The sequence below is a fragment of the Rhinolophus sinicus genome, chromosome 16, assembly GCF_057876585.1.
Source record: "Rhinolophus sinicus isolate RSI-liver-muscle chromosome 16, RSI-T2T, whole genome shotgun sequence".
In the NCBI taxonomy this organism is placed as follows: domain Eukaryota; kingdom Metazoa; phylum Chordata; class Mammalia; order Chiroptera; family Rhinolophidae; genus Rhinolophus; species Rhinolophus sinicus.
Genome location: NC_142516.1, coordinates 167,809,273 through 167,835,679, shown reverse-complemented (window position 1 = coordinate 167,835,679; position 26,407 = coordinate 167,809,273). Strand labels below are relative to the sequence as shown.

Here is a 26,407-nt window from a genome sequence, read left to right as displayed (position 1 = left end):
CCACTCTGGCTAAAATGCTACGGAGTAGGGAAGAGTTTTCATCATTTTTGGATCTCGAGGACAAACATTTAGGGGGAAAGTGACAAGTTCAGGGACACAGCTGGTTGCTGCACTTCGTTTACAATGATCCTTCATGTGTGACTTTCCAGAAGACTGATTTCAAATATTCTGTACCACAGACAAATCATATGCTATATCATGTCCCTGTATCTTACTTGGAAAATATGATGACTACGCTTCCATAATAAAACTACTTAAGAGATGGAAAGTTGGCTGCTGGGAACTCACGTACAGTGCAGTGAGGTGGAAAGAATATAGACTTCGGAGCCAGAGACAGGTAGCTCCACATGGCCATCCTGCCAGTCACTATTTCTGTGTTTGAGGAAAATTCAGCCACTTTCTCCACGCCTCCGTTTCCCATTCATAAAATGTGGAACTGTTGTACAGATGAGAGGTAATGTGTCTAAGAATTACCTAGTATAGTGCTTGGCACATAGTAAGTGTTTAATAAAGAATAGCCATTATTTCATGGCTTACTGGATTTTTGACCATTCAAGTACTTTTAGTACTTTCGGACAACTTCCAGAAAGCAGCCCGGTCAGAAGACTTGACTTCAGTGAGGAACTCAGCAGGTTTCCTAGGGGACTTCATTGGTTATTTCACACCCTATCCTGGCACAGTTCCTTTTCCTTCTTCCCGCCACTTGGAGGAGGAAACAGTAGACCGTTTGCTAGGCCTGTGGTCTGGTTCTGGAGAACACTGTCCTTCCTGGTCGTTTCCACTGTCTAAAGACTGAGTGTTTTATCACCATTATATTTTTGAAATTGCTCTTACCAAATGTTTGGCTCTGAAAGAGAATAATTTAACTGATAACCTTCAATAGCTTGTTTGGGTGGATTTATACTGAGATGGCAGGGCTGGAGAATTTCCGGAGGTCTCGTCTATTCACATAATCTCATTGTATATTTCTATTCATGACTCCACTGTTAGCAGTAAAATAATTATAGGCAAAAGTTGTAAAGTTCTAAACGTAAATCTAGAAATTTCCAGGACTAACTGCAAACCTTGGTTAAAAGCTAGGCTTACTAAGTGTCAGTTATACTTCAGTAGACTTTTCAGGGATAAATGATTGTGTCAATGTTCATTCCAAAATGGTTCTCAGATAACAGGAAATATCAGAAAAAAAGGAAATGAAGAAATGCAGAGATGGATTTGTGCATCTAATATTAGTGGATAAAATAAAGTAAAACAAACACTATCTCTAGTGTTTTGCGCTAAATAAATTGGTTTATGTTAACCGAGCAAAACTTGAGGCACACTCAGTGACTCCTACGATTGGGGCCAATCACAGTGAAATTTTTATCTCAAAATTATAATTGCCATGTGCTATAGTGTATGTTGAAGATAACCCTAATGTTCAGATTTGCATTTTTACATTCTGTAAAACAGATTAAATTAAGAAATGCTAACATAAACAAGATTAGGTATACTTAAAAAGACACCAAAGAATTTTAGTGGGTGTGTGAACAGACTCAATTTACTATGTGCATATATTTACTCTGTGAGTGTGTGTTTCCCAAATGAGGAGGAAAAACCCAGTCTCAAGAAGAATTATTGCTGTTGTAAAAGTATAGGAATATCTCATTGGTCATAATGTTTATTGACAGGCACTTTCAGCTTTTAATTCATTTCTGAAAATGGGCACTAGCTTATTCCTATTGCCAGTATAGATTCATTTACCATGTGGCCGTATCTATAACACTTAATCTTGTCAGCATGTAGCTACTCCTAAAAGTATTCCATTCCCTCTGGAACTAAACAAGACTAAACACCTGTACAGTGTTTCTGATCAAGAACTACTTCGTTGAGGAGGAAGAGAACTGAGAAAAGAGAACAATTGCTAGATGCTTCTCTTTAGCACAAGTGAAATCCTGTGCCGCTGTTTTCCCCCTTCAGGTAGACATTTTGAGTTTGGAATCAGTGGTTCACAGCTTAATATGACTTTACTACTGTGTTTTACATCCTGGCTAAATTGAGACAAGTGGCCACTCCATTTTGTCAGAGCACATGGAATGTGCCGTGAGAAAGTGGAACAGAGTTCCCATGGCAATGTCGCTAATTGTGTGTAAGATATACAAGGCATATCTGAACAATTTATTTTTATTGTGATGAAAACTAGAAGCTCTTTTTCCCAACATACTTCATCAAACTATTTACAACCTCTGTAAAATTTGTGAGTTTGAAAATACTTTTCCCACTATCACATATGGTACGAATACAGTAAAATATTTTCACTCTATTTTTTTAAAGATGCAGTATCCTTCTATTTCATTTTCTTACGAAAATCTGAATTTCTATTGCAATTGCACAGTATTTAGCATATTTAAAGTACCAATGGACATGGGTTGCTAAACAGACATTATTCTATAATGAAAGTGTGAAAATATAGCATTTTAAAATTTTATGTACACTTCTTAACTATAAAATGCAGGCAAAGTCATATATAGCATTATAAGCTGATTCCCCAATAATGTAAATAACTTACATTTCTAGACAGCAAGGATTATTACAAATTCATTCTTTAAAAAAAGTTCTTTGTTGATACTTATGAGCCTGTTGGCTGCTGCATATATGGGTGTGTATACACATGTGCATGTGCTGGGGGTACCTGTGCAGGTAAGTGGATGGCAGTGTGGGGATAAGTAGAAATGTAGTATGGAAGACATAACTTACCAAACCTCTTTTTAAAACAAAACCAAATCAAAGCGAAATAATTTTTATTGAGATGCACTACCTCTGAAAAACTAAAGGAAGAGATTTGGTCAATGACGTTGTAGAATACATTTACTTCCTACATTTACAGGCATTAGCAAAGAGCAAAATCTGAGATTGGATTATGGACTATGAGTATTAAGGCTTCCTGGGCCTATTATGATTTGGAAGAGTTATCTTACGTTCAGTCCCTTCCATGAAGACTGTAACTCAATGTATCATGGCTGCTGGTATTCTTAACACTGCTTCAATTCTGTCAAACCGTACCAGAAATGTTAAGACACCTTTATAACAACATCATGGCTACATATCTAAGCAGTCATAACAACAGAACCAAGGCGTAGTAATACATTGGAAGGCCTCACCTCACCAGATTTATTCGATTGCAGCTTTGGTAAGTATAATAAATAAAGTACAGAATAAGGAATACTGCATCTTTATCCATATACATGTTATCATTCTAATGAACTGATTTCAAAGTGCAGATTATATTTATGTTTAAAACACAAATGGCAATTCGAAGTTAAAAAAAAAGTACAAAAATGAACATAATCTCTGTTATGAGCTATTCAAAATTTCAACCACAATGAGAATGACCTTTCTAATCATTAGAACTGGCATTGTAAACACTGTAGCTTTTTGTAAGTTTTTTCCCCCTGACAATCTTCTTCCTATTTTCCACTTAAACTATAAAGTGACTAAAAAGTGCTTTCTTTTTTTTTTTTTTTTTTTTGCAGTGTGGTTTATGTTACTGTTATTCAACTGCATTTGAAAATAAATGTTCTATAATGTTTTGTAAAAGTAATGCCAGGCAGTAGTATAATCTTTATGGTAAAGCCATTAGGAATTTCAGTCTAAATTTCTTAATAGAACTTAAGACAAGTTATCAAGCAGGCTTCTCAGATACTACACACAATTGACAAGATGGGGCTGGAGGACGATGGGGAAGCACGAATTTTTTTCCTAACAACTTCAGATGAGAACATGAAGAAGGAATCTATTAAAACCTCAAAGCCTGAACCTTGCAACTTTCAAATAATGTTAACTCCCTTGAACTCAATGTCTACAATGCAAAGAGATAGCCGGGTCCATGGTGCCTTCTCAAGCCATCACCACCACCTGGGTGTAAGTTCCCAAACATGCACACATGCCCCGCTGCACACTGAAGAGATTCAAATTGAAAACCAAAGCATCCTTCTAGGTAGGGAACAACTGACGAGTCCTTCGGATTCTACTTCTTTTCTGTTGTTCACCATCTACTGTGCTTTTACAAAGAGGCGAGAAAGAATATAAGATGAAATGGAGGAGGCCTTTCCATGCCTCAAGATATTTCTACTTAAAAGTCCAGTTCCTTCTCTCCCTAACAACTTTCCTTTCCATGGGGAAACATTTGTAGAAAACTCAACAAGAGCCATTTGCTTTGTCCCAAGACAAGCCCCAAATCAGTTTCGGTCCTGGAGCTAGATCAGGAACTCATTCACTACTTGTGCTTGGATCCCTCCCTCCTTAGAAGTGTCGATATGTCAAAAGGAGGAAATGCTGTCATGCTGACAGGTTTTATCAGTTAACTTACTGTCTCCATCTGGTTTCCACTTTCAGAGGGTGAGGAGAAAAACTCACTTTCCTGAATCTTTCCTATGTTTTTACAGAGGAGCAGCTCATGTAGTTCTGTGCTAAATTTAAATCAAGCTGTCACTCAGGAAACTCCCACTGCCTGTCAGTTCTATGAATTCTAAAAACCATTTGTACCTGTAACATTCTCAAGACATCTCTCAGCAGAGAAAAAGATTGGCTCTTCTTGTGAGAGCAGAAAGAATTAAATGGAGCCTACACTTCACCTGAGTGATTCACCTACTACCTGCCAAGTAGGTTCCAGGTCTAGCAGAGGCGGCTCCACAGCTGTGTTTGGCCACTCTGTGTGTTCTTTGCCACTGACCAATCACCAATGCCGGCATGCATCAAGAAATCTTCTTCTATTCCAAATGGTCACAGGCAATGCAAAGTAGGAGTTGCATACAGTACAGACAAAAAACTTTCCAGTTGGTAAAGGAAAAAACGAAAACAAAACAAAGCCCCAGTGCTTGGTGGGTAGTAGACTGTGTAGCTAAAGAAGCTATTTATCAATAGAATTGCAGCCCTTGTTGGAGGGAAATTGCCCGATGAATTTTTCAGACCTGGCAGAAAATGTAGAGCACAGATTTTTGAAGACAGAATTTGACCTGAAAATCATTACGCTATTGCTTGAACATTTAAAACAATTCCTTTTACTACCATCCAACACAAATTGTCTTTGTTTCAATGCTATAGTTCTTGCTTCATCAGAATAAGATGATCTGAATTAGACGATGAGCCTAAAAAGGATAATTCTGCAATTGGAAATTATTTCAGAATGTTCAAACATTTAAAAATGAGCTAGTAATATTGTGAGGTTAATTTGTGCAATTCCCCAAATCAAGCGTTTGTAATTAAAATATATTGCAGACGTCTATATGCTGGCAACCTTTTATATTTAAGCTATAAAAAACCTTAACAACAGTAACTAAAAACCTCACCAAGCCCCTTAGTCACATAAAGCTGAAAAAAACACAGCTTTTAGTGGGGGAAAAATATGGTAATTTTTCTGAAAGAATGCTTGTTGGTGATGTATTGCTTTGTTTACTATATACTTTGCTAGTTGCCAAAAGGCTCATAATTTTAGGGGGTTGACAGGACTGTAATTTCCGCTCACCCTCAGCACAGGATGAGTGGGTGCAACATCCCTGCAGATGCCAATGCAGAACCACTGGGTCCTGATACAGTTTAGAAAAATGAAATCTGTGTAGAAGAACCTACTGGAGAGTCACTTACCCTTGGCTCTCCGAGTGAGGAAACTAGCACCATGACATGCTTTCCTCAGGGAGCGCTCCCTTTCCACTGACTCGGTTCCAAGGAGAACTGACCCATTAACCCAAGAGTTAATTCCCTGCTATGCCTCCCTGGTCTTTCCAGTCACCAAATAACTGTTTTCAAACAAGAAAAGGGGAGCATAATCTTTAATTGTGGTCGTCAACCAGGCAGGACAACAAACAGCAGAAAGATTACCTCAGTGCTGTGAATGTAACCAAGACATCTAAAATGCTGGGGTGTTTTTTACAATCCCTTTAGTAAGTATGAAAATTGGTAACGTGAGTCCTCAGTGAAGTTATTGTAGGAAAGTCCTTTTATTCATTATTGCTTTTCTCCTCAAGAGGCGCATTATTTCCATCTCTGCTTTGTCTGATTTTTCATGTTCACTGACTTTGCCTGGGCAGCCCCACCTCTTACCTTGGTGCCAGTGTGTCTAAGAAAGTTTTTTTTCCCCCCGATTCCTTGTAATCAAATACTAGGGGCAGGAAGAGATGATGCCTAGGTGACAGAACACTGCAATTTGAAGTGGGGCAGTAGTTTTTTAGACAGGCTCTTCCTATTCAACTACAGAACACTTCTGTGCCAGTCCATGCCAGGGCAGACACCAGGACTAGACTCCAACTGAAATGTCGCTGCCCCTCTGCTCGAACAGATGAACAAAACAGAATCAAAACAGAACAAAAACAATCAACAACAAACAAATGAAAGATTCAATGTTGGTTTTCTTCAGGGCATGGCATAATGACAAGTTGCGGGCGATATCTAGTTGCCACCATCGCTATTGCAACGGGCTGCCTGAGTGCCCCTTTATTTTCAGGTAATGGAACCTCTCCAACAGCTTCTTCTTTTCTACTTTCATGCTGCTTGCTGGTAACAGATTGGATGTGTATTCTATCTTACTCAGATAGTAACTAAAATTTTTGTAAAAAGGGGTTCAGGGGTGGGATGATGGGAGGATAATCCCAATGTAAAAGGTCTCGCTCTAGCCATCAATTTGTGGTAGATGACCTTTAAAGTATCAATAACAAAATGTCTGACAGCTCAGAAAATGCACAAGCTACAAACATCTTTAAATGGCAGAGTACACAGCACGGAAAACAATGCCTGTCTCTTCAGCATTGTGTCACCGATCTCCCAGGCCAGCCTGAAGACGTTTCTCGTGTAGTCGCGATGGGGGTTACCTTCAGACCAAAAGGAGAAGTGTTCCTTCTTTTTCCTGCTCTGGTTTCAGACATCGTGGGATGGTGATGCCCTTTTGTGTTAACACTGTGAAGGGGATTCAGCCCTGCTGAACTGGGTGCTGCTAAGAGATCCAGCTCTTACGCTCAGCTGGACAGGTAGCATTCCTCACACCAGCATATGCCTCCGGCGGTGCAGTGCCAAATGATCTGACCGGGAAAAGCTGCGGTCACAGTCCGCACACTTGAATGGCTTCACTCCCGTGTGTTTGCGGTAATGCCTCGTCAGTTCATCCGAACGAGCAAACTTCCAGGTGCAGCCTTCCCAGGTACACTTGTAGGGTTTCTCTCCTGAAAGCAACACAGAAACACATGCTTTGGTGCGCCATCACTTTTCCGTCATAACCAAGCCAGCGCTATATACGGGGAAACTGTTTCCAATGGATTTTCCGTTTGGTGATCCTTTGCCAGGAATCCTAACCATCCTACCAGCAGGTTTGGGGTCACACTGATGGGGGTTTCAATCCCATCTCTCCTGCTGTGACATCTGGCAAGTTAGTTAACACTCACATCCTCAATTACAGGTAAGTTACTCTGCAGTGAAAATATCAAAAGGCATAAGCTGATTGCTACCGGCTATAACTACCACTGGTAGACTACAAGAGGATATTAGAGCCCTACCTAGGGTGATTTGACAATAAGACTGAAACTCATGAAGAATTAATTATAAATGGTAATTAGTTATGTTTCGTTTCGATACTCCTCCAAAATGTGCATTACTTAGATGGTTTAAGGCTATTTTAGGATACAATGTCCATTTATCGATTATTGAGAAGAATATACACAAAATTTCATTAAAATGTGAAGCACTCCACCACCCCTAGAAATTAGGTATTCAGTACATATTATTCATGAACATCTACTTTTTCCGTGTCTATTGGGAAAGAATCCTTGATACCTTAATAGTGTAAAGTTTAAATACCTTTTTCAGGGACTTAGGAATTAGGGCAAGCCCAGGAATCATCAAGCTGATTCTAGTGTTGAAACTCACAGTAAAAAGCAGTCTGAAGAAGTATGTAATTTGACCTGGTCCCTCAGTCAACTTGTAAGGACAGTAAAATATGCAAAGGCTTTGCTGGGAAAAGATACACTATCCATTGTCCAAATGAGCTCCCAGGGGGAGCGGGACAATAGTTGACCCAGGTGTGCTTTTTCCTGGCTCTCATTCAGAATGGAAGCCCTGTCCCCATGCAACCCCACAAAAACTGATCTCTCTCCTGCCTTTTCCATCCAATAGTCAACAACATGTTACTCTGCCACACATGGCCTCTGTGAAAAGGGCCTGAGATAGGGAAGAGAGCTATTTGGTGATCCCTGTGTATAGAGCTGCAAAGTGAGTATCATTAACCCCACTTTACAGATGAGAAAACTGAGGCCCAATGTAGTAAAGTAACTTGCCCAAACACAGTAAAAAGATGTGTTTGGTGCCAAACCCAGTGCTTTTCACTAGGCTACAGTGGAATGAATAATTTTTCCCCATCTAAACTTTGTCACATTTTCAGACAAAGTTAGTTCTACTTTCTTAGGTACTCCCAAATGATTCACTTTCTGTTTCTATTAATTCATCTATCACAGTATAGCATATAGATTTTGTTTAGACTCCTTTCTTCTCTACCAGTTTCTGAACATATGGAGGTCAAGGGCCATGTCTCCACTATGTTAGTATCCTCAGAGTCTGAAATAGGTGCCAAGCAAGTGCTTGAATGATTTAATAAAACTGCAACACACACACACACACACACACACACACACACACACACACCTCACACCACACACACGAAACTACTAAGCCCTGTAAATGAGATGTGCAAGTAATGCCTACATGGTGGGAAAACTAGACCGAACTGGACCCAATATTTGTCATTCCTCTGTTAAATAAATGCTATCTATATGGGTCCTTCAGGAGCAAATGACCCTTTCTGAAGTGAGTGAATAAATAGTACAATTAAATCTAGAAAGATTAATGCATTAATTGTGGCCCATAGAAAACTCCAGGTTACTCTGAAAGGGCTCCTTTCAAGTAGAAACCTCCTGACTGGATGAACCCAAACACCTCAATTTTTGACTCATTCTGGAAGCCCTGTTGAGATAAAAAAAATCTCCTTTTGCAGGTGTCTACTAACCAAAATTAAAAAAATAAAAATCAGCAAAACCGCTAACTTAAAAGGATGTGTGTATGTGTGTGTGTGTTTGTGGGGGTGGGGGTGGGGTCTACTAGATAGCGTATCAATGGCAACTGTTAACGTGCTTTTATTTATATGTCATCCCTGTATGCTTCTGAAATTTACATCATGAGCACGGGCTCTAATAAGCTCAGCTTGATATAAATCACGTCTTCAAAAACACATCCATCTTTGGGACACTGAGCTCAGGTAGCTGACTCTTTGTCATCAAGAGGCATCTCTTAGCTATCGCCTATGTTATTATGGAACCAGCTACAGAGGAGGGTGAAGCCTAAGAAAGAAAGAATAAAGGATTTTTTTAACTGGGAAAAAGTATTTCTCAGTTGCGCGGTAGAAGGATGTGTGTGTTTATCCCGGTGAGGAAATGTTCCATGCGCGTGACTGGGATTAGACAAGCTGCTGCACCCTCACCTGGCCAATCCAGATCAGGTGAGCGGAAGGAACTCCATAACTGGGCTGGGACTGGAAGGTAGATAGGGGCAAGAAGAAGGAGACAAGAGTTTCCAGTCTCATTTTAAGAAGGATCTTAGAAGCCGGTATGATCCCTGTAGGGACAGGTTCTTCTCCCAGGTGCTCTCTGGATTTCCTTGTACACCCAATTTTGGCACTTAATATTCTCTGATTTCTTCCTCAAAATTATAACAGTCTACTTCTACTCTTATGTTGGCTGTTTAATAATGGTATTTATATCCTTTCCCTTTGAAAATTCACAGTCGGGGGTGATAAACTGTGGCCCCTGTGGCAAATCCAGTCTGTGGCCTGGTGTTTTTTCTCTTCTTTTTGTTCCAACATGTAAGCTAAGAATGACTTTTGAATTTTTAAATGGTTGGAAAAAATCAGAAGAGGACCATTTCGTGGCATGTGAAAATTACATGAAATTGAAATGTTAGCATCCATAAATTAGTTTTTATTGGAACACAGCCACATTAATTTGTATACATATTGTTGATGGCTGTTTTCCAGTGATGATAGAATTGAGTATTGCAACAGAGAATGTAGAGCCTGCAATGCCTAAAATATTTACTATCTGAAACTTTATAGAACGTTTGCTGATCCTTCATGTAAGGGAAGGGCACCTCTGCTTTTTGTAGGCGCCCTGGTTATGCCACCTCACTGAACTGGGATATGATGCACATTGTTAGTTTGGGATGGGTAGGTGAGGGAGTATTCTGGCTACAGAATAATCACTTATTCTTGACTTAAGACCTCAATTAAAATTCTAACAGTCTTCTCAGTAATAAACGCATGATATTCATGTCAAATACTTTGAGAGTTCTGGGCAACAAGAAATGCGTGATTCTCTGAAAAGGCTCACCCAACTCAATCAGGGTTTAAAAAAACATCTTCAGAATCTTTCTGCTCATTAAAAAATGAAGAAGGTCTTCCCTCTAAGGGTGAAGGTCAGGACGGAGTAGGGTCAGGAATGTCTCTATATCCTTGTCAAGGTAACCAAAAGGGCAGTGATTCGACACAGTGATGGAACTCCCCTTCCCCCCAGCCACTTTTAATACAGTTATGCCACAATGGCCACTGTGAATGATGACAAGTTACTATTCTACTGAGTCTGGAAGGAGGCTACATGGAGGGAAGGATCAGCATGTAGGAACTCAGATGTTTGGCAATGTTTCTAAGATGGATATTTTAAACGGGAGGATCAGGGAAAGCAACCACTGATGGCAAAGATTTCTCTGAGGCCACAAATGTGGAGCAGGGAAACTTAGTGCAAAATCTGAAGTGTTCTATGAGGTAGAGTCAAATGCAACAAGCCATCATGAAAGACAAGGGTGAATGAAATGAGTGAAGGTGGTCAAAAGGTACAAGCTTCCAGTTATAAAGTAAGTCATGGGGATGTATGCACAGCACGGGACTCTAGTTAATAATACTGCATTGCGTATTTGAAAGTTGCTGAGAGAGTAGATCTTAAAAGTTCTCATCACAAGACAAAAAATTGTACCTATGTGTGCTGATGGATGTTAACTACACTTATTATACTGATCATTTCACAACATACACAAATACTGAATCCTTATGTTGTACATCTGAAACATAATGTTGTATATCAATTATATCTTAATTTAAAAAATGACAAGGGAACAGGCCTGAAAAATACAAGAGGCAGACACTTCCTTACTCATGAATAAAACCACTGAAAATGACATCTAAGCTTATAACTTTTTAGGGGCTAAGTGATTAATGAAGGCATACAGTAAAGAATGCAAACCTTCTTCACTGGGGAGGGGAGGATGGAGGAAGTATATCAGAAAATAGGAAACTTAAGTATCTGAATGATAAATGAGTTTTCCTTGAACATTTTCTTATAAAAATGCATAATTTCTTTTCTAATATGCAAAACAATCTTATGCATAACATTCCTGTCCCCATTGCCTCATTAATAAAACTAGAGTTTGGGTATTCTTTCTCCATGTTTAAAAAGAAAGAGGAAAAAAACTCCAAAAACCCAAGATCTTCAAATTTCCCTTCAAAATGAGAGACTGAGCTATGGCGGTGAGTGAAGGACGAGGAGATGGCTACTCTGACCAGGCGGAGAGCTGGCTTCTGCCCCTTGCTTAAGAGAGACCTAGGTTTCGATGATACATGCCCAGTGCCTAGCATTTCATTAAAAACAAACAAACCATGAATGCTCTCTTTGAACTAGTCAAATGTTAGAAATGGATACAAGAACAATTTTAGTGGCTACTGCATTTTATGAAAAGGCACATTACATTGCATGCTTGTGCTCTGAAGCAATTTAAAGGGTATACTCTTATAAACTAATTATCATTAACAGAAACTAACTTTATAATGTGAATAAAAACTAATCAAAATGATAAGTTTGTAAGCTATATTGTAGTGTACATAAAATGAGCCCTGAAGGATACAGTGAAGAACAGACAGAATCCATCTCCCATCCTACTTTCTTTCCTTTAAAATCTTGCTATAAAACAGAAAGTTAAATTTAATGTTAAAAAGTCAATGGTAGGGACAGTATGGTAGGTAAACATTCCATGAAAATGTTCTTATGGAACGAGCTGGCTTGGACAAAGGAGTTAGGCATCTCCCAGTGCCTGTTTCCACTGCTCACCGCTGCTTTGCATCAGGCTGAATGAAGGTAATAGTAAACGCGATTTCTCATCACATTTTCAGAAATAGTGAACTGTCCTTAAACTCATTTGAATTAGGATTCTACAAAAGTGTTATTCAAAACTGTTTTCCCTAGAAGTAAGCTAAAAATAAAAAGAGCATCTCCACCTTCTTCACTCCTTTTCTATAACCCACGAGTTCACTTAGAAACCCTAGTGGCAGAATCTTTGAAAATATATTTAACATTTTTCAAAATAATCAAGAGCTTGACTCCACCATCAGATCATCTTTGATTTTTGTTTCTTATAGTAATCCTATAAAATAGTGAAATGATATAAAATGGCATTTTATGTATGTATTTACCAGTAAGTGTTAGTGATTTTTCTTTTTTAAGTTGAGACGTTGAATTGCTACCGTATAAGAAAAATCAAAGGACACGAGCTCAGTAATTGGCAGCTTAACACCAACCAAGGGGTGGTTTATTAACTTCTAGGTCTTCAATTCTGAAGTGAAGGTCTCTGTGTCCCATGACAAACCCGTAAGCCATTTCTACCGTTTGTATTTAATAAAATGAATCTGACCATTTTCCAGCACAACTTCTGTTCTCCTCCAGTTCTTTAAAACACCTGGACTAAAGCAGAACACTTCTGAAAAAGAAAATGTTGACCAAAAGTAGTAGCAAGAGCATCTATTTTTTAAAGTGAAATAGTCCTGTAAAGATTAAAAAGAGAACATACCAAAAAAGAGGGTTTTTGTTAATTTTTGTTCTAAAATACTCTTTTTTTATTCCTCATTTGGGGTTCATGTCAAATACAATTTTATATGTATATTAGCTAATTTGTGCGTGTGCATTCACAGGCATTATTTAAATAGAATTCTCATTAAGTGTCCTGGGAAAAATAAAAACTCACATCAAGGTTTTCTTCTTGATACAGTCAAGAAACTGATTTATTATGAGAACTGCTGTCTCTTTCAATTTTAGTTAAAGAAAAGGATTAAGAGTCACTAAATGCATTTCCATGACATTTACCCAGCAGAAGGCATAATAAAGTCTAAAGAAAACACCAGGTATTGAATGGATTCCCAAAACCCATGAAACAAAAATAACTTTTTCAGGTACCTCCCATTTCACCATCTGAAATGCTGAAAGGTAAATGTGTACTGAGACAAAAGACAGGTGCCCTTTCATATTAAAATGACGTGTGAGCAGCAATCCACATAAGAGGAATGTGCAGTTTGAAAAAGCTTGGGTCAAACAAAACACTCATGTTCTCACATCAGCTTCTCTATTATTTTCTCAAGCAACTGAAAAGGAACACCTTTTGCAACAGGAAACATAGGCATTCTCTTCAGTTCAGAAGTGCATTTCTGAAATGATTCCCTGTTTAACTTTTATAAAGTTACGGGGCCCCAGACACTGACAAATGAGCTTCATTACACTCAAGGCTCAACATATTTGCTGTGACAATCTGTTTCACTTGAGGAATGGTATTTGCATATGGGAGAAAAAAAACAAGAATCAAGATTCCTATCTTGTCTTCTGGTTTCTGTTACATTAGTTCATAAAAGTTCACAGAATTTTAGATTTGGAAGAAAATGAGATACTTTAAAAATGAGAAAACAGAAACCCAGAACTGAGATGACAAAGCCCCTGACCTGTCCAGGGGGAGACCAGGCTGCCTTCCCTCTTGGTGGGGTTAAGGTGACATAAAAATGCACAGGCTTTGAAATCAGGCAGAGTACATGGTCAATGGCAGGCTCAGTCACCAATTGACAATTCAACCTCAGGCCAGGGGGTTAAGTTTTCCAAAACACCGTTCCTCCACATGTAAAATGGGAACACTACTCTTACAGGACTGTTGTGAAACTTAGAAAGACACAGGCCACATGCCTGGCAAACGACAGGAGCTCAATAAAGGATATTCAATTTCACAGTTATGAAATTCAAAATCTTTCTGTTTTGGCTAAGAAGTATAAGTAATATAAAGTGAAAAACAGATCCTACTTGCTACTTCTAAGGCACAAATTAAAGGTTTTCAGGTAATTGGATGCTTACCCTAATCTTGATTTTTCTAACATTTTATGTATAAAATTACTTTTTAGGCCAAACAGACCAATTTGTCCTATAATTCGTTTGATCCATTTGGTCTTGTCAATTCAACCAAACAGGTAATCAATATGTTAGTCTCTGCTCCACTGAATTGTCTGGACTGAATTAATTGACCATTTTTTCCATTATATGTAAACAAGACCTTCCCCATGCAATTCTGTAATGGGTATTTGATAAAAATAATAATTGTTAAAGCAGATAGCACTTTCCCCGTACCGCACTTGGCTCTAAGAGCTTTATGGATCTGAACTCATTTCACTCGGACAACTTCCTGATGAAGAAACTGCAATGCCAACCCCACTTCACTCAGTTAGTATGTGGTAGAGGTGGGATTTGAACCCTGGGAGTTGAACATCAAGGTTCATAATCTTAACCACTACTCTGTACTGCCTCTGAACACTGTAAATCCCTACTTTAATAAATCAGGGAATCTGGTCAGAACTTGACAAGTAGACTGAGAATGTGAATTAGTAGTTACAGGACAATGTGTTAACACAGAGACTTAGCCCTTCTCATCTAGAAATCAAATATAAATAAAAATATCCTATAATAAAAACGTACTTCACTGAAAGAACAAAGTTCAAGGTCTAAGGATAATACTTTATTTGGCTGTTCTGAATTGATTTCTATGTAGCGACAATATTTATTTTCCTACATTTCTGGTTACCTTTTCCTCAGTTTCTTTTGCAGAGACCTCTTCTTTTTCCTGTTGCATAAATGTTTACCAAGATTTTGACTTTGACTTCTTCTCATCTGCATATGTTTTCTTTGGCTCTCATGGCTTCTACTACAACGTATAAAAGAAAGTTTCCAAAGAATCTACACCCCAGACTCTCCTAAGCACCAGAGAGGGATATAAGACATTTCCTACTGGCAGTCTGAAAGCAACCTCAATGCAACCAAAACTGCACGCAGCATCTTTCAAACAAGACATGTTCCCCCGCCTTCTGTTTTCCTATCTGGAACAACAACAAAAAAGGCAACCCCATCTCCTCTCCTGAGGTATCAAGTCATAAATCTCCACCTGGAGAGATTTCTTGGACTCTTTCCTATCTGTTATTCCCTACCTGCCCCAACCTGACTACTACATCTGCCAGTTCCACCTTCCAAATATCTGTCCAGCTCTCCTCCCCAGTTTATCCCCACCATAGTGGTCAGCTTTTCTTTAGAGTCTTGCCATCTTTTCACCAATACCAAGTTCTGATGGTTCTGTTTCCCTGTCTGATGTTCTGTTTCCTCCAATTTATTGTCTGCACTGTATCGAAGGAAAATTTTCTCAAAGACAATCTGATCATGTCACTCTTCAGCAGCCTGGGCACACATGTGCTAAAACTCTCATCACAGCCCACTGTGATCGGTGGTCTTCCGGTCTGCCTGCCCCACTCAGTAGTGCAGTACTGAGGACGGCTTTGAACTTGGCTCATCACTGTACCCCCAAGTCCTACTCCAGTACTCTGTGCTAATAAATGCTTGTTGATCAAATGAGTGAAACTACTTTAATCCAAATACTCTGTATTCTTTTAAAAATATAACATACAGAAGTCAACATAAAACTAATCTATTTTGTGAAACATTAAGAGAATCTACCACTTGCATTCTATCCATTCTATGATTTTATTCTACTCTAATGAATTAGAATATACACTGTAAAAAGGAAAATAAATTTGGGAGGTTTTTATTTAAAACTAATGCCATTTAAAGGTCTAGTCTGCAAACAAGTATCTCCCTTTAAACTTTGAAAATTAGTAACAGTATGTGATTGACATATTTACTTTATAATTCTTTTTATTCTTAGTTACCAAGATTTTTACTGAATTATCTTAAGCATTAGCAACATTATTTTTTATATGTTCTTCAATGGTGAATATATTTTCTACAAAAACATAGCTCCTTATTATCTTTAATAATTCCATCAAAACCATAGATTTTATATAAACAGTAGTTAATTTTGCCATTCAGGATAAGATGACCAACAATCATAATCTAGTTATTCTTAGCAGAGAATGAGAAGGTACGCGGGCTAGGGATTGTACTACCGCACTCTTCCTTAGAACACAGTTTTGATGGCTGTGTGGATAAAATAAAGCCCAAAGCAAAGGAAGGCGAATGAGGAGCATGGTTCCTAAGACCCCATGGCACTTTTAACTGTCACTGATGATTTATGCATCAATACAAACAGAATTAAGAATTGGTAGGTGTTTTTGAAGCCTTTACTTTTCTAAATGTACGAAAAAAGATGAACTTATTTTGTTAATAAATAGGGTAACCCTCTGAAAACCAAAATGAATTCATTATGAATAGCACTGGTACCTACATTCAGGTAATTGTAAATCTTAGGTTCAGTGTGTTTCTAAATAGTCACTGTCTATGACAGTGGAAACTCCCTTTCCATAAACAAAAACACGTGCAATACTTTGTAGTGTTTTGTTACTGATCCAGATTTTTCGGTTTCCTTTTTTAGAGATGGCACTTCAGGGCTTGTTCGCCTGGGTAGGTGACATTCGCCATATCCCGGCAGTCAGAACCAATTACCCCTGCAGTGCTGCTGTAGCGACATGTATCGAGCTTACTCGTGGCTTTCCTATCATGCTTTTCATGCTGGATACTTGAGGACCAGGCCGTCTCCTGACCAGATTTCCTGGCTGTCTTCGTCTTTACATCACACCCATTACTATTCAGAGAGTTGTGTACAGGGCAAGCACTCAAGAGCTGCCTGTTTAATTTAATTATCCATGCTACTACTGGTCCTTGTTTTCTCATTGGTTTTCTAACAAAGCCAAATTGGAGTAGACTGGGAAGAAAGACCATTTCCCATTAATGAGAAGCCTTCAAAACAGACCATTTGAAGTCACTGGCTGCCTTATTATTTCAAAGTACCTTAATGACCAACTCTAAGTAGGCAGGTACCGCAGGCTAGACATGCAGAGGAGTGTGGCATGTTATTAGCAAACTTGTCTGAGAGCAGGTGTAACGACAAAAACACAGGTACTAGAGAAACCAGAGTTTGAATCCCAGCTCCACCGCTTGTCCATTACATGACAGTGGACAGTGTTCTAACCTTTCAAGAGACTGACACATGTGACTAAAATACGGAAAGCACCGGCATAGCTGAGCTCTGTGCCTGAGACTTGGCAGGTCGTAAGGAAACAGCAGCGCTCTCCTACCTACAGTCTCCATGTCTGTTTGTAGCATTCTAACTCCTAACCACACACGTCAGGTGTTTTCAAGGTCTCCCTGTCCCTTCTCCTCAAGTCCAATCAGATGCCATGTCCTGCTGTTTCTCCTGCTCCAGTGTTTCCCACATATCTTCCTTTCTGACCCTTGAACGGCTATACCAGGGAAACTTCCATGTGCTCTAGGGTCATAGAGGGTGGAATTCTACCTGCCTAGGGAAGGAGGGTGGTCAGAGGGCTTAACAGACAAGTGACACTGAGGCAGTTTCAAGAAATATATAGTTTACACCAACTAAAGCAAAAAGAAAGGGGGCACCTAGGCCGGTCATTTCAGGTAGGGGGAAGAAGGGGTTCCACAGTGCTCCATAGGGCACATCTGGAGATTCGTTCCATTGTATGGCTGAGGAATACGGGAAATTGGGATAGGGTCAGCAAATGAGGTTGAACGGAAGAATAGGAATCAGATGAGAAGAGCCCTGCACACCCAGCTTAGGAAGGTGTCCCCAAATTCTCTGGTCATAATCGACAGCTCCCATTGTATTCTTCTGTCATTTTGCTTGTACTGTTAGTATAGGCCTTGCATACTTGGCCTTTGGTCTGACTATCCAGCTGAGTCTTGTCTAGTACACTGACAGACCAGTTCACTACAGATGGAGGCTATGCCTTTTTTTAAAGAAAAAGATCTATAGTGCCTTAGACATGGAAAATTCTCAATAAATACTTGTCATGTTAAATTTGTCTATGAATGAGTCCTTTCAAATGGGAGACTATTTTACTAAGTATTTTAAATATATTCTTTAAAAGATTATTGATACTATCATTTTATTAAAACGATGACAAACGGGTTTAGTAAACAACAGTTAGCTTTATTCCAACTTTCTCTGAATTACATATATTTTAAAATAGTAGAGTCTGAAGTAAAGAGGTTATATACTTATAGCTGATTGTGATGAGTATACACTAAATTATCCAACCATTTTCGCCTTGAAACTACTGTTCACAATAACATATACTGATATCAATATCCATAGGCATACAATTTCAATTCAACAAATAATTCGTCTCTAAATGGATTCGTCACTGTATTTACTGGGGACATAAAAATGATGTTCCCTGCAGGAGTTATGCAACAACTTCTGTTTTTATGTTCCAAGTTCACAAAGAAACAGAAGACCTGAGAGTCACAAAGTAGCTTGTCTAAGTTTACCGATCAGTAAGGGACAAAGGCAGATTCTAACTTTTGTCTCCTGACTCACATTGAGTAGTATTTCTAATTACAGTTTTTCTCAGCAGTTACCAGTATGGCTCACATTTGTGAGCTGTTCAGCCAGGACTTATAAACTAAGTGTTGGGAGAGGAGTTTTACCTGAAAAATGTCAATTTGCTCTTAAGCGATTAATTATCTTGGCATCACTAAGCCCTATACTTTATCTAACAATGACTCTACACAGACGGTCTGACATGGAGCTTTCTATGGAATGAGTTATTTAATTAATGAAGATAGATGTGAAAGTATGAGCAGCACCCCACTACTGAATGTACCATCTCGCAACTGCTAAACTTGTGAACAAAAGGCCACCAAGAGGCAGAGCTGTCACAAAGCCCATGCTTTTCTCTAGAAATATCATCAAACCATTTCAGTATCTCATCCAGTAAAATCAGATGTCTCATCCAGTAAAATAAGAAGCAAGAAATATAGGAATCGCAGTGAGAAGTGATGAGGCAAGTAAAAAAAAAAAAAGCAAAAAAGCATGGAATCTGTAAGCATTCAGGATGGATGTGTGTGTATCTGTGCATTCCAAATGCAGAATCATCACCTGCTATTAATTATAGCACATGATATTAATTACAAAGGCTTTATTCCTCAAAGGAAGAGCTAAATAATGCATCATTTCATTCATTTGTAAAAGTAGGGAAGGACATAATTTAGAGACTTTTAAATCAAGATTGGTTAATATTTTGAAAGCATCCATGTGAATTAACCTCCTTGATGTATACAACTCAGAGATGAATAATTTTTGATGAAGTCAGAAAAACAAGAAATGTGACTGCTTTACATTTACTAATTTTAAAAATCTGGGTATATACTTTTCATGTGAATTAAAATGAGTATTAGATAAGACTGCCTAAATGAGCTTCATAGATTTGTTAGCGAACAAGATCTCAAGTTGGAATATAAAACACTTCCAGATTTATTTGAAACCAAATAGTTTTAAAATTCTGGTTTTAAAATTTATCTTTCTCATGCCTTTTCCGTGTTCATTATTAAATTGTAATGTTCTGCAGAACACTGATAATCACCTCATGTCATACATACCACTAGAGGGTTCTAGTTAACTTTTTCAGACCCTCTTAGACCAGATCCAACATCTGGTTGTAGTGCACCATCTAGTGGCGGTAGGAATCATTGCTGCCTGAGTGTTACTAGCAGCACTGAATTTTAGAAATTACTATGGCATATATTTTTAGAAATGAATGAGAATCCTAAACAACAATGCCAAATTTATAAAAAAATTTTCTTCTAAAATTCATATTTAAATCATTTAAAAAGCAATGAAATTCTTGAAATACGGGAAATTCACAGTACATAGTATAGCAGTGATGGCACAGATTTCAATGTCCATTAATTTAAATATACTGCATATTCATTTAAATACACTGTATACTTCTTCATGGAGCTAAATCACACACTGTTTAGTTCAGTGAATAGGAACAGTGTACCTGCTGACAATCAAGTATATATGATTGCTCAGATACATTTTTTTCCTTCTTTTTAACATGCCTTAAACGGTTCACCACAGGCACGTGTTAAGTTAGTAAAGGCATTTAAGAATATATGGTCACATTTTTATGTTATTGTCTAAACTTCACATGCATGAAAATATGCTTAATTATTTTTCTTTTAAAAAGGCACTCTTCAGCATTTTTTTTTTTTTTTTTTACTTTAAATTCCTTGCTAATATCTAGAAAATATTCCTCTTTCACATTCCTACAAATACATTTAATTTACTGTATAAATTCTAAATAGGGGGCTGGTCACATACCAATAAAGCACAAAAGATCAAGTGTTAACAGTAAAATTAACCTCACTTTCTCAAATAAAGTTTCCCATTGCTACTTATTAACTTACCATAGCGTGAGTAGTTCTCATAAGTCATCTGTTATAATCCCAAACTTCACATTAATTATTATTGGTCACATATAAATAACTTACTCAATATGCCTGAAGCAAAGGTAAGGCTAAGAAGATATTTATTAAAAGCCAACCTAAATCCCTACAGAACTAATGTTGATTTTATTTTGAACATGAAGTTATGAAGTACTGCAAATAATTATAAATCGGAAACCAGTATGGGCTCACTTTGAACCAGTGGCAGCATATCAACCAAATTTCATTCTTTCCTTTTAAAAATTCTGTGCTTTGACTGATAGTTTAGAAAACTATGCCTTGCAGAGTTAAGTATCTCTCTGCTAAGTGGATGAATGGATTTGGTATGTGGTTTAGAGCAGGAATTTCACAAGGACTTTTTGATATAGCTGTGAAATTGAGAAATATGGATTGGACATAGGACAATTAGGTGGATTTTTAGCTACTGGTTAATGCATGAAGATCCACTTGGGTGGAATTCCATAGGATCACATCTCAAGGTGTTTTCCTTGAACCTGTCCTGCTCAATATTTGGCAAAAATGGAGAAACTGAAGGAGAGAGCCCTAACACTAAAAGCAAGGTGGGTGTGGAGAGGTTTCAAAGTCGTTTCAATTGATTAGATTGGGCTCAAATCAATAAAATAGAATAATTATTTCCCAGACTTGAAAGGGTATGTGCAGGCCTCATAAAAATGATTCTGTCCTCCCACAAGGCATCATCCAGCCAGTGGCTACACACTCTCGGGGAGAGGAAGCCTACTGCAGCATAACTCCTTTAATTGTGCTTCACTTTACTGCACTTCACAGATGCTGCGTTCTTTTACAAATTGAAGGTAAGACTCTCCACCAGCAAACAGATTACAACTCACTTTACTGTGGTGGTCTGGAACTAACGTGCAATGTCTCCGAGGTCTGCCTGGACTCCCAAAGGAGCGACATGTCCGACTATAAATACAACATTGCACGTTCAGGTTTAAAAGCATTCAGTTGTAGGTACAGGGGATGGACAAATCTAGTTTTCAGCAGATTTTCATTTAGATGACCTAACAGGGAGTCAACTGTTAAAAGACTTAACATTATCTTTGCATTTATTAGAGATCTTGTCCCTCAATTTGTGGTGTGGAAAACTTAAAAAGACACTATGGCAAGTTGGTGTTTATCTAGAAAAACGAGACTGAGAGAACTGAGGATATCTGATTTGGAGAAATGAAGATGCCAGTGGTTCATGAGGGTGATACGAGGAACCTCAGGATCAGGAAGTGAAAATTACAGTGTGATCACTGGAGTTAGCTGAGTCCACTGGAAAGGACTGAGAGCCCAACACCGCTGTAAGAGACTTCAACGCTGTAAGAGGGGAGAGGTTATGGGTACAGACTTACAACTAGTAGATACATAAGTTCTGGAGCTCTAAAGCACAGCATGATGGTTATAATAAACAATACTGTCCTATAAACTTCACAGTTGCTAAGAGATTACACCTTCATTGTTCTCACCACACTCAAAAAAATGGTATTTACGTGACATGACAAGAGGTGTTAGCGAATGCTACGATGGTAATCCTTTTGCAATATAGAAATGTATCAAATGAACAGGTTGTACATCTTAAACTATATAATGCTATAATCCCATTATATCTCAATAAAAAAGACACATCGTCAGTTCAGTTTGGATCTCTTTACTGACTTTTAAGCCCAAGTATCTAATTATTTACCACACGAGGACTGCGCCCTCAGAAATTTCACCCGACTTGTCTTGCAGAAGAATAAGCTCTCTGTCACTCTAAGTGTTTAAGGAGAGGTAGGAAAATTAATGCTGTGGGAACAATACTCAACCAGGAACCACGCTTGTGCACAGGAGATAACGACAGCTGCCACCACCAGGTGTGAGGATCAAATAAAAGACGTGTAAGTGCGCAGAAAACGGCACAGTAGTGATGGGATCTGTGTGAGAGACGACAGCGAAGGGATTCCCCTAGCAAGGAAACAAACTAGATTCTGTTATGTATGAGGTCTGTTTGGATCCTAGATTTTATCTTATTATCATTATTATGAGAGGTCTGATTTTATCTTATTAATAAGCCAAGCTAATTAATTTCACTTCGGCATTCCAGGTTTACACTGAATTATAATGCACACATCATGTCTCCCTTACTACCACAGTATATGGTACAGCTGACAAGATGCAATTCTATGCTGCCATGGGGTTAAATCACTGAACAGCACTTAATTTTACTCTCTTTCATTGTTTATCCTCAGGTAAATGGGATACAGGTGTCCGTGTGAAAAAGAGGCTAATACGCTATTTCAAAAAGTTCAAGGAAAATGGGGTCAACTCATATCATATGCTGATTCACTGACGAAAAGTCATTCTTTTTTTTAAAACAGAAATGCTCCCATAAAAAGTCACTATGACTTGATCATATTTAGTATTATGATCTGTGTTCATTATCTAGTGATAGAATGAAACAGGCTTATCTGACTTTCATGTCTTTATACTTTTCACCTTAATGATCAAAAAACTGATTCATAAATAGAGCCTAAAAAATCAATGAAAACTTCTCCTGGGGAAGCTCAGAATCAATGAGGAGAGGGAAGAATCTGGAATTAAGTAGAAAAGAGGTAAGGATTGGGGGCAGGGGAGAAAGATGGAAGAAGCAGCTTGCAACATGTGCTGATTATCTTAGATATATTAAAAGTAAAATGCATTAAATGAGCAAAAAGTAAACTCCAGCTTTCATAATGCTTTTCTGACTTCAGGCAAGCCCCCTTTTACGCCATAACTTACTTCATCTCATACACAAATGACACTCTGCCTCAACGTTTGGAGTCATGAAGCAATCTCTATAAAGCACCTTTAGAAGTAGTCTCATATGATAAAATGACTAAACAATGGCAAAGAATGCTGATTTAAATGATTTTGCTACCTCAGCTGGGAAACAGTTTATATAGTATGGTTATTTCAATATACAGAGGGTGTCAAAAAAATGTATCCACATTTTAAGAAAGGAAAAACACTGTACTAAAATTACGCTGATGGTAACCACTTTGAGCACCTCTTGTAATTGCAGAAGTCACATGTGACTTGTATTGATCTTTTGTGATCGGTATATATTGAGTATTACAATTTTAATACAGTTTTTTCATTTCTTAAAATGTGTATACACTTATTTGGCACCCTCTGTATTTGAGATGGGAGTACTAGTTACACAGCCCCATGGGAATCTGTTACACTTGAAATTTCCAGTTAGAGGCAGGTGCTGGAGCCTGATTCCTGCTGAGGACAGCCACTGGACTGGGTTTGCTCGATCTGCGGTCCACTGCTACCAGGAATGTGTGTGAATAAATGTCCCTCTTCTCTCTGCTTGTTTGAGCTTCACACATCCCAGGCACCATCACTTTTCCTAGGAAAGGTGGTGTAATTGTGGGGTCCTCCTCCCACCTTCAGTCTCTTCCCAGAGCATCTCGCTGGGGGCACTGAACAGGATCCGAAGCCAAGAAAAGCCAGGATGCCAGCTAAGCGATACACAAGGTAGAGGATGAAGGGGATTGGTAGGGGGCTAAAGAAAGACTCATTAGCTTATTTCCTGGGTTGGGTGGGTAGACGGATGGACGGACGGACGGATGGACGGATGGACGGATAGATGGATGGATGGTGACAAAGTTAGGGAATCACCTCTGGTCTAAATTTCCTTCTCTCTAAACTGGGAATACTAAAAATCCTCTCCATAAAATAAAAAACAAAACAAAACAAAACAGAAAAAACAAAAACCAGTGAGAGTCAAATGGGATGTGGAAATACCTTTTTAAACTCCTCACAGTGCTATGTATTTGCCAATTTTCTCCTTTTTCCTCTTCCTCTTCCCCTTACTTTTCTCCTTCTAATTAGTTCATTAGTTGGGTTAGTTGGGGAATGAGATCAGGGAGTAGAAATACACGATCTAAGTGGTGGTTAAATGCTAACTTTAAGAGAATAATTTTGTTCAGTTTGTTGTTTGATATGCTATGTGGACAACATTTTAAAATATGATAAACTAGACAGTGATTAAGCGGCGATGCAGATTCTGAAGAAACTAGATCACTGTGTTCGTACCATGCAAAACTCCGTAAGACACAGAAGAAACACTTCAATGGTTGCTAAAGTTCACTAAGAATTAAGCCTTTTCCAAATGAGAGAGGGAAAGCACTCCACTCAGAAAGGCACGAAACTCAGCACTTTCGATGGGTGAGTACAGACACCATTCTGACCACTCCTGGCTCTGGAGTCGGGCACCCAGCCCTTTGGGATTCTCACTGACCCTCAGGTGAGTAGCCCTGTGGACCTGTACCTGTATGTGTCCTTCGGTGAGCCTTCAGGTGAGAACTTTTTGTGTACACTTTGTTGCATCCCTCAAAATCACATCTGTGGATACGCCGTTTTCTGGAGTCTGGGGATTCAGACCGTCTCTGGCGTCTTGTGCTCTCAATACTAAATGGTGAGATTGAACTGGAAAGAGAAAAAGTGGAGTTAAACAGTGAGAAACACAGCACTCTGTTTAGGTTGTAGTGGCAAGAGATCTCAGCCTCAGAGTCTATAGCTTTATATAGACTCAAGGTCTCACGTCCACATCTCCTGCTGTCACTTTCTCTGACACGTTTCATTTCTTAATCTTGAAGGCAGGCAGCTTGACCTATTTCTGGTGAAACACTCTATGGAGAGAAAGACATACGTAGAACAACAACATCGAGACAAAAACAAGTACTAAATGAGAGCAGTGGTGGGTGAGTAGATCCCCGTTATCCAATAAGAAACAATCTGGTAGTGACAAAATTATACCTCAATGTTTGGAACTTCTCAATACACGTATAGAGAATATTTGAGGAAGCCTTGCTATAGACAAATGACAAAAATCAATGCATTTAATAAGTAACATGAGGGTCTGACTTATATGTGACAACATAAAAAAATTGTGCAAAATCACAATGTACATTTCAAAATAAGTGAGGTCAGGGTGAAAGAAGTGACATCAGTACATCAATTATATGACTCATGACAAGCTATTTCTGTTCAGTAAAATGCACCTGACATTTAACTTTTCCACTTGTTGGTTTTTCACAGTGAGGAATAAAGTACATTGTATTCAAAGATTAGCTGTACCACTGATAAAAAAAAAAGTTTTAACTGTGAAATTTGGCCCTGACTTGCACGTTGTTGAATCTCAATGCCACAGCACACAAACAGGATTAGTTTGTAATGTCAGGCAATTGATTAACATGTACTTTTTTACACCTTAATCTCTTTCAATTGAGATAGAAATGAAGAACATGACCTATCTTTTTTAGTTATTCATAGTTTTTCAAATTACAGTGAAATATAATAAACACTTCTACTATACTATATACCATACTTCTGCTATAATAATTTTACCACTCTTAATATTTTGACATATTTTCTTCCAGCTTTTCCATGTTTTGATACTTTTAAAATGTACTTTCCATTAATAAATCACTTCTTTCTAAAAAACCTGAACATTACAAATAAAGATAAACCCTGCCTTGCCTTCCATCATCATCCTGATCCCTTTTCCTCCTCCCAGGGAAAACCAGTATCATCAATTTACTTTAAAGCTTTCCAATTCTTTTAAATCATGCTGAACTATCCAGATAGGTGACCTATCCATGCTTACCTATCTGCATTCACAGAAACTCAATATCGTTTCGTGGTTTTTGAGACGTATAACTAATATCATGCTGTTCACATTATTCTGCAAATAGTTCTTCACTCAACATTAATCATTCGATTTCCATCCATGTTGATACAAACACTGTAGTTTATTTGAA

At 38.3% G+C, this 26,407-nt stretch overlaps 1 protein-coding gene across 17 annotated transcripts in view; it reads right to left on the bottom strand.

The window, feature by feature from the left end:
• Window positions 1–2,144: 2,144 nt before the first annotated feature.
• Window positions 2,145–26,407, bottom strand: part of KLF12 (KLF transcription factor 12) — a 511,676-nt gene continuing 487,413 nt past the window's right edge. For all 17 annotated transcript variants that reach the window (XM_074329362.2, XM_074329360.2, XM_074329369.2 and 14 more), the window contains 2 exons: window positions 24,916–25,073; window positions 2,145–7,187 (listed from right to left, as the gene is read on the bottom strand). In XM_074329362.2, coding sequence (XP_074185463.1) covers window positions 7,006–7,187; window positions 24,916–25,073 — 340 coding nt within the window. In that variant the 3' untranslated portion in view covers window positions 2,145–7,005. The remainder of the gene's footprint in view (window positions 7,188–24,915; window positions 25,074–26,407) is intronic.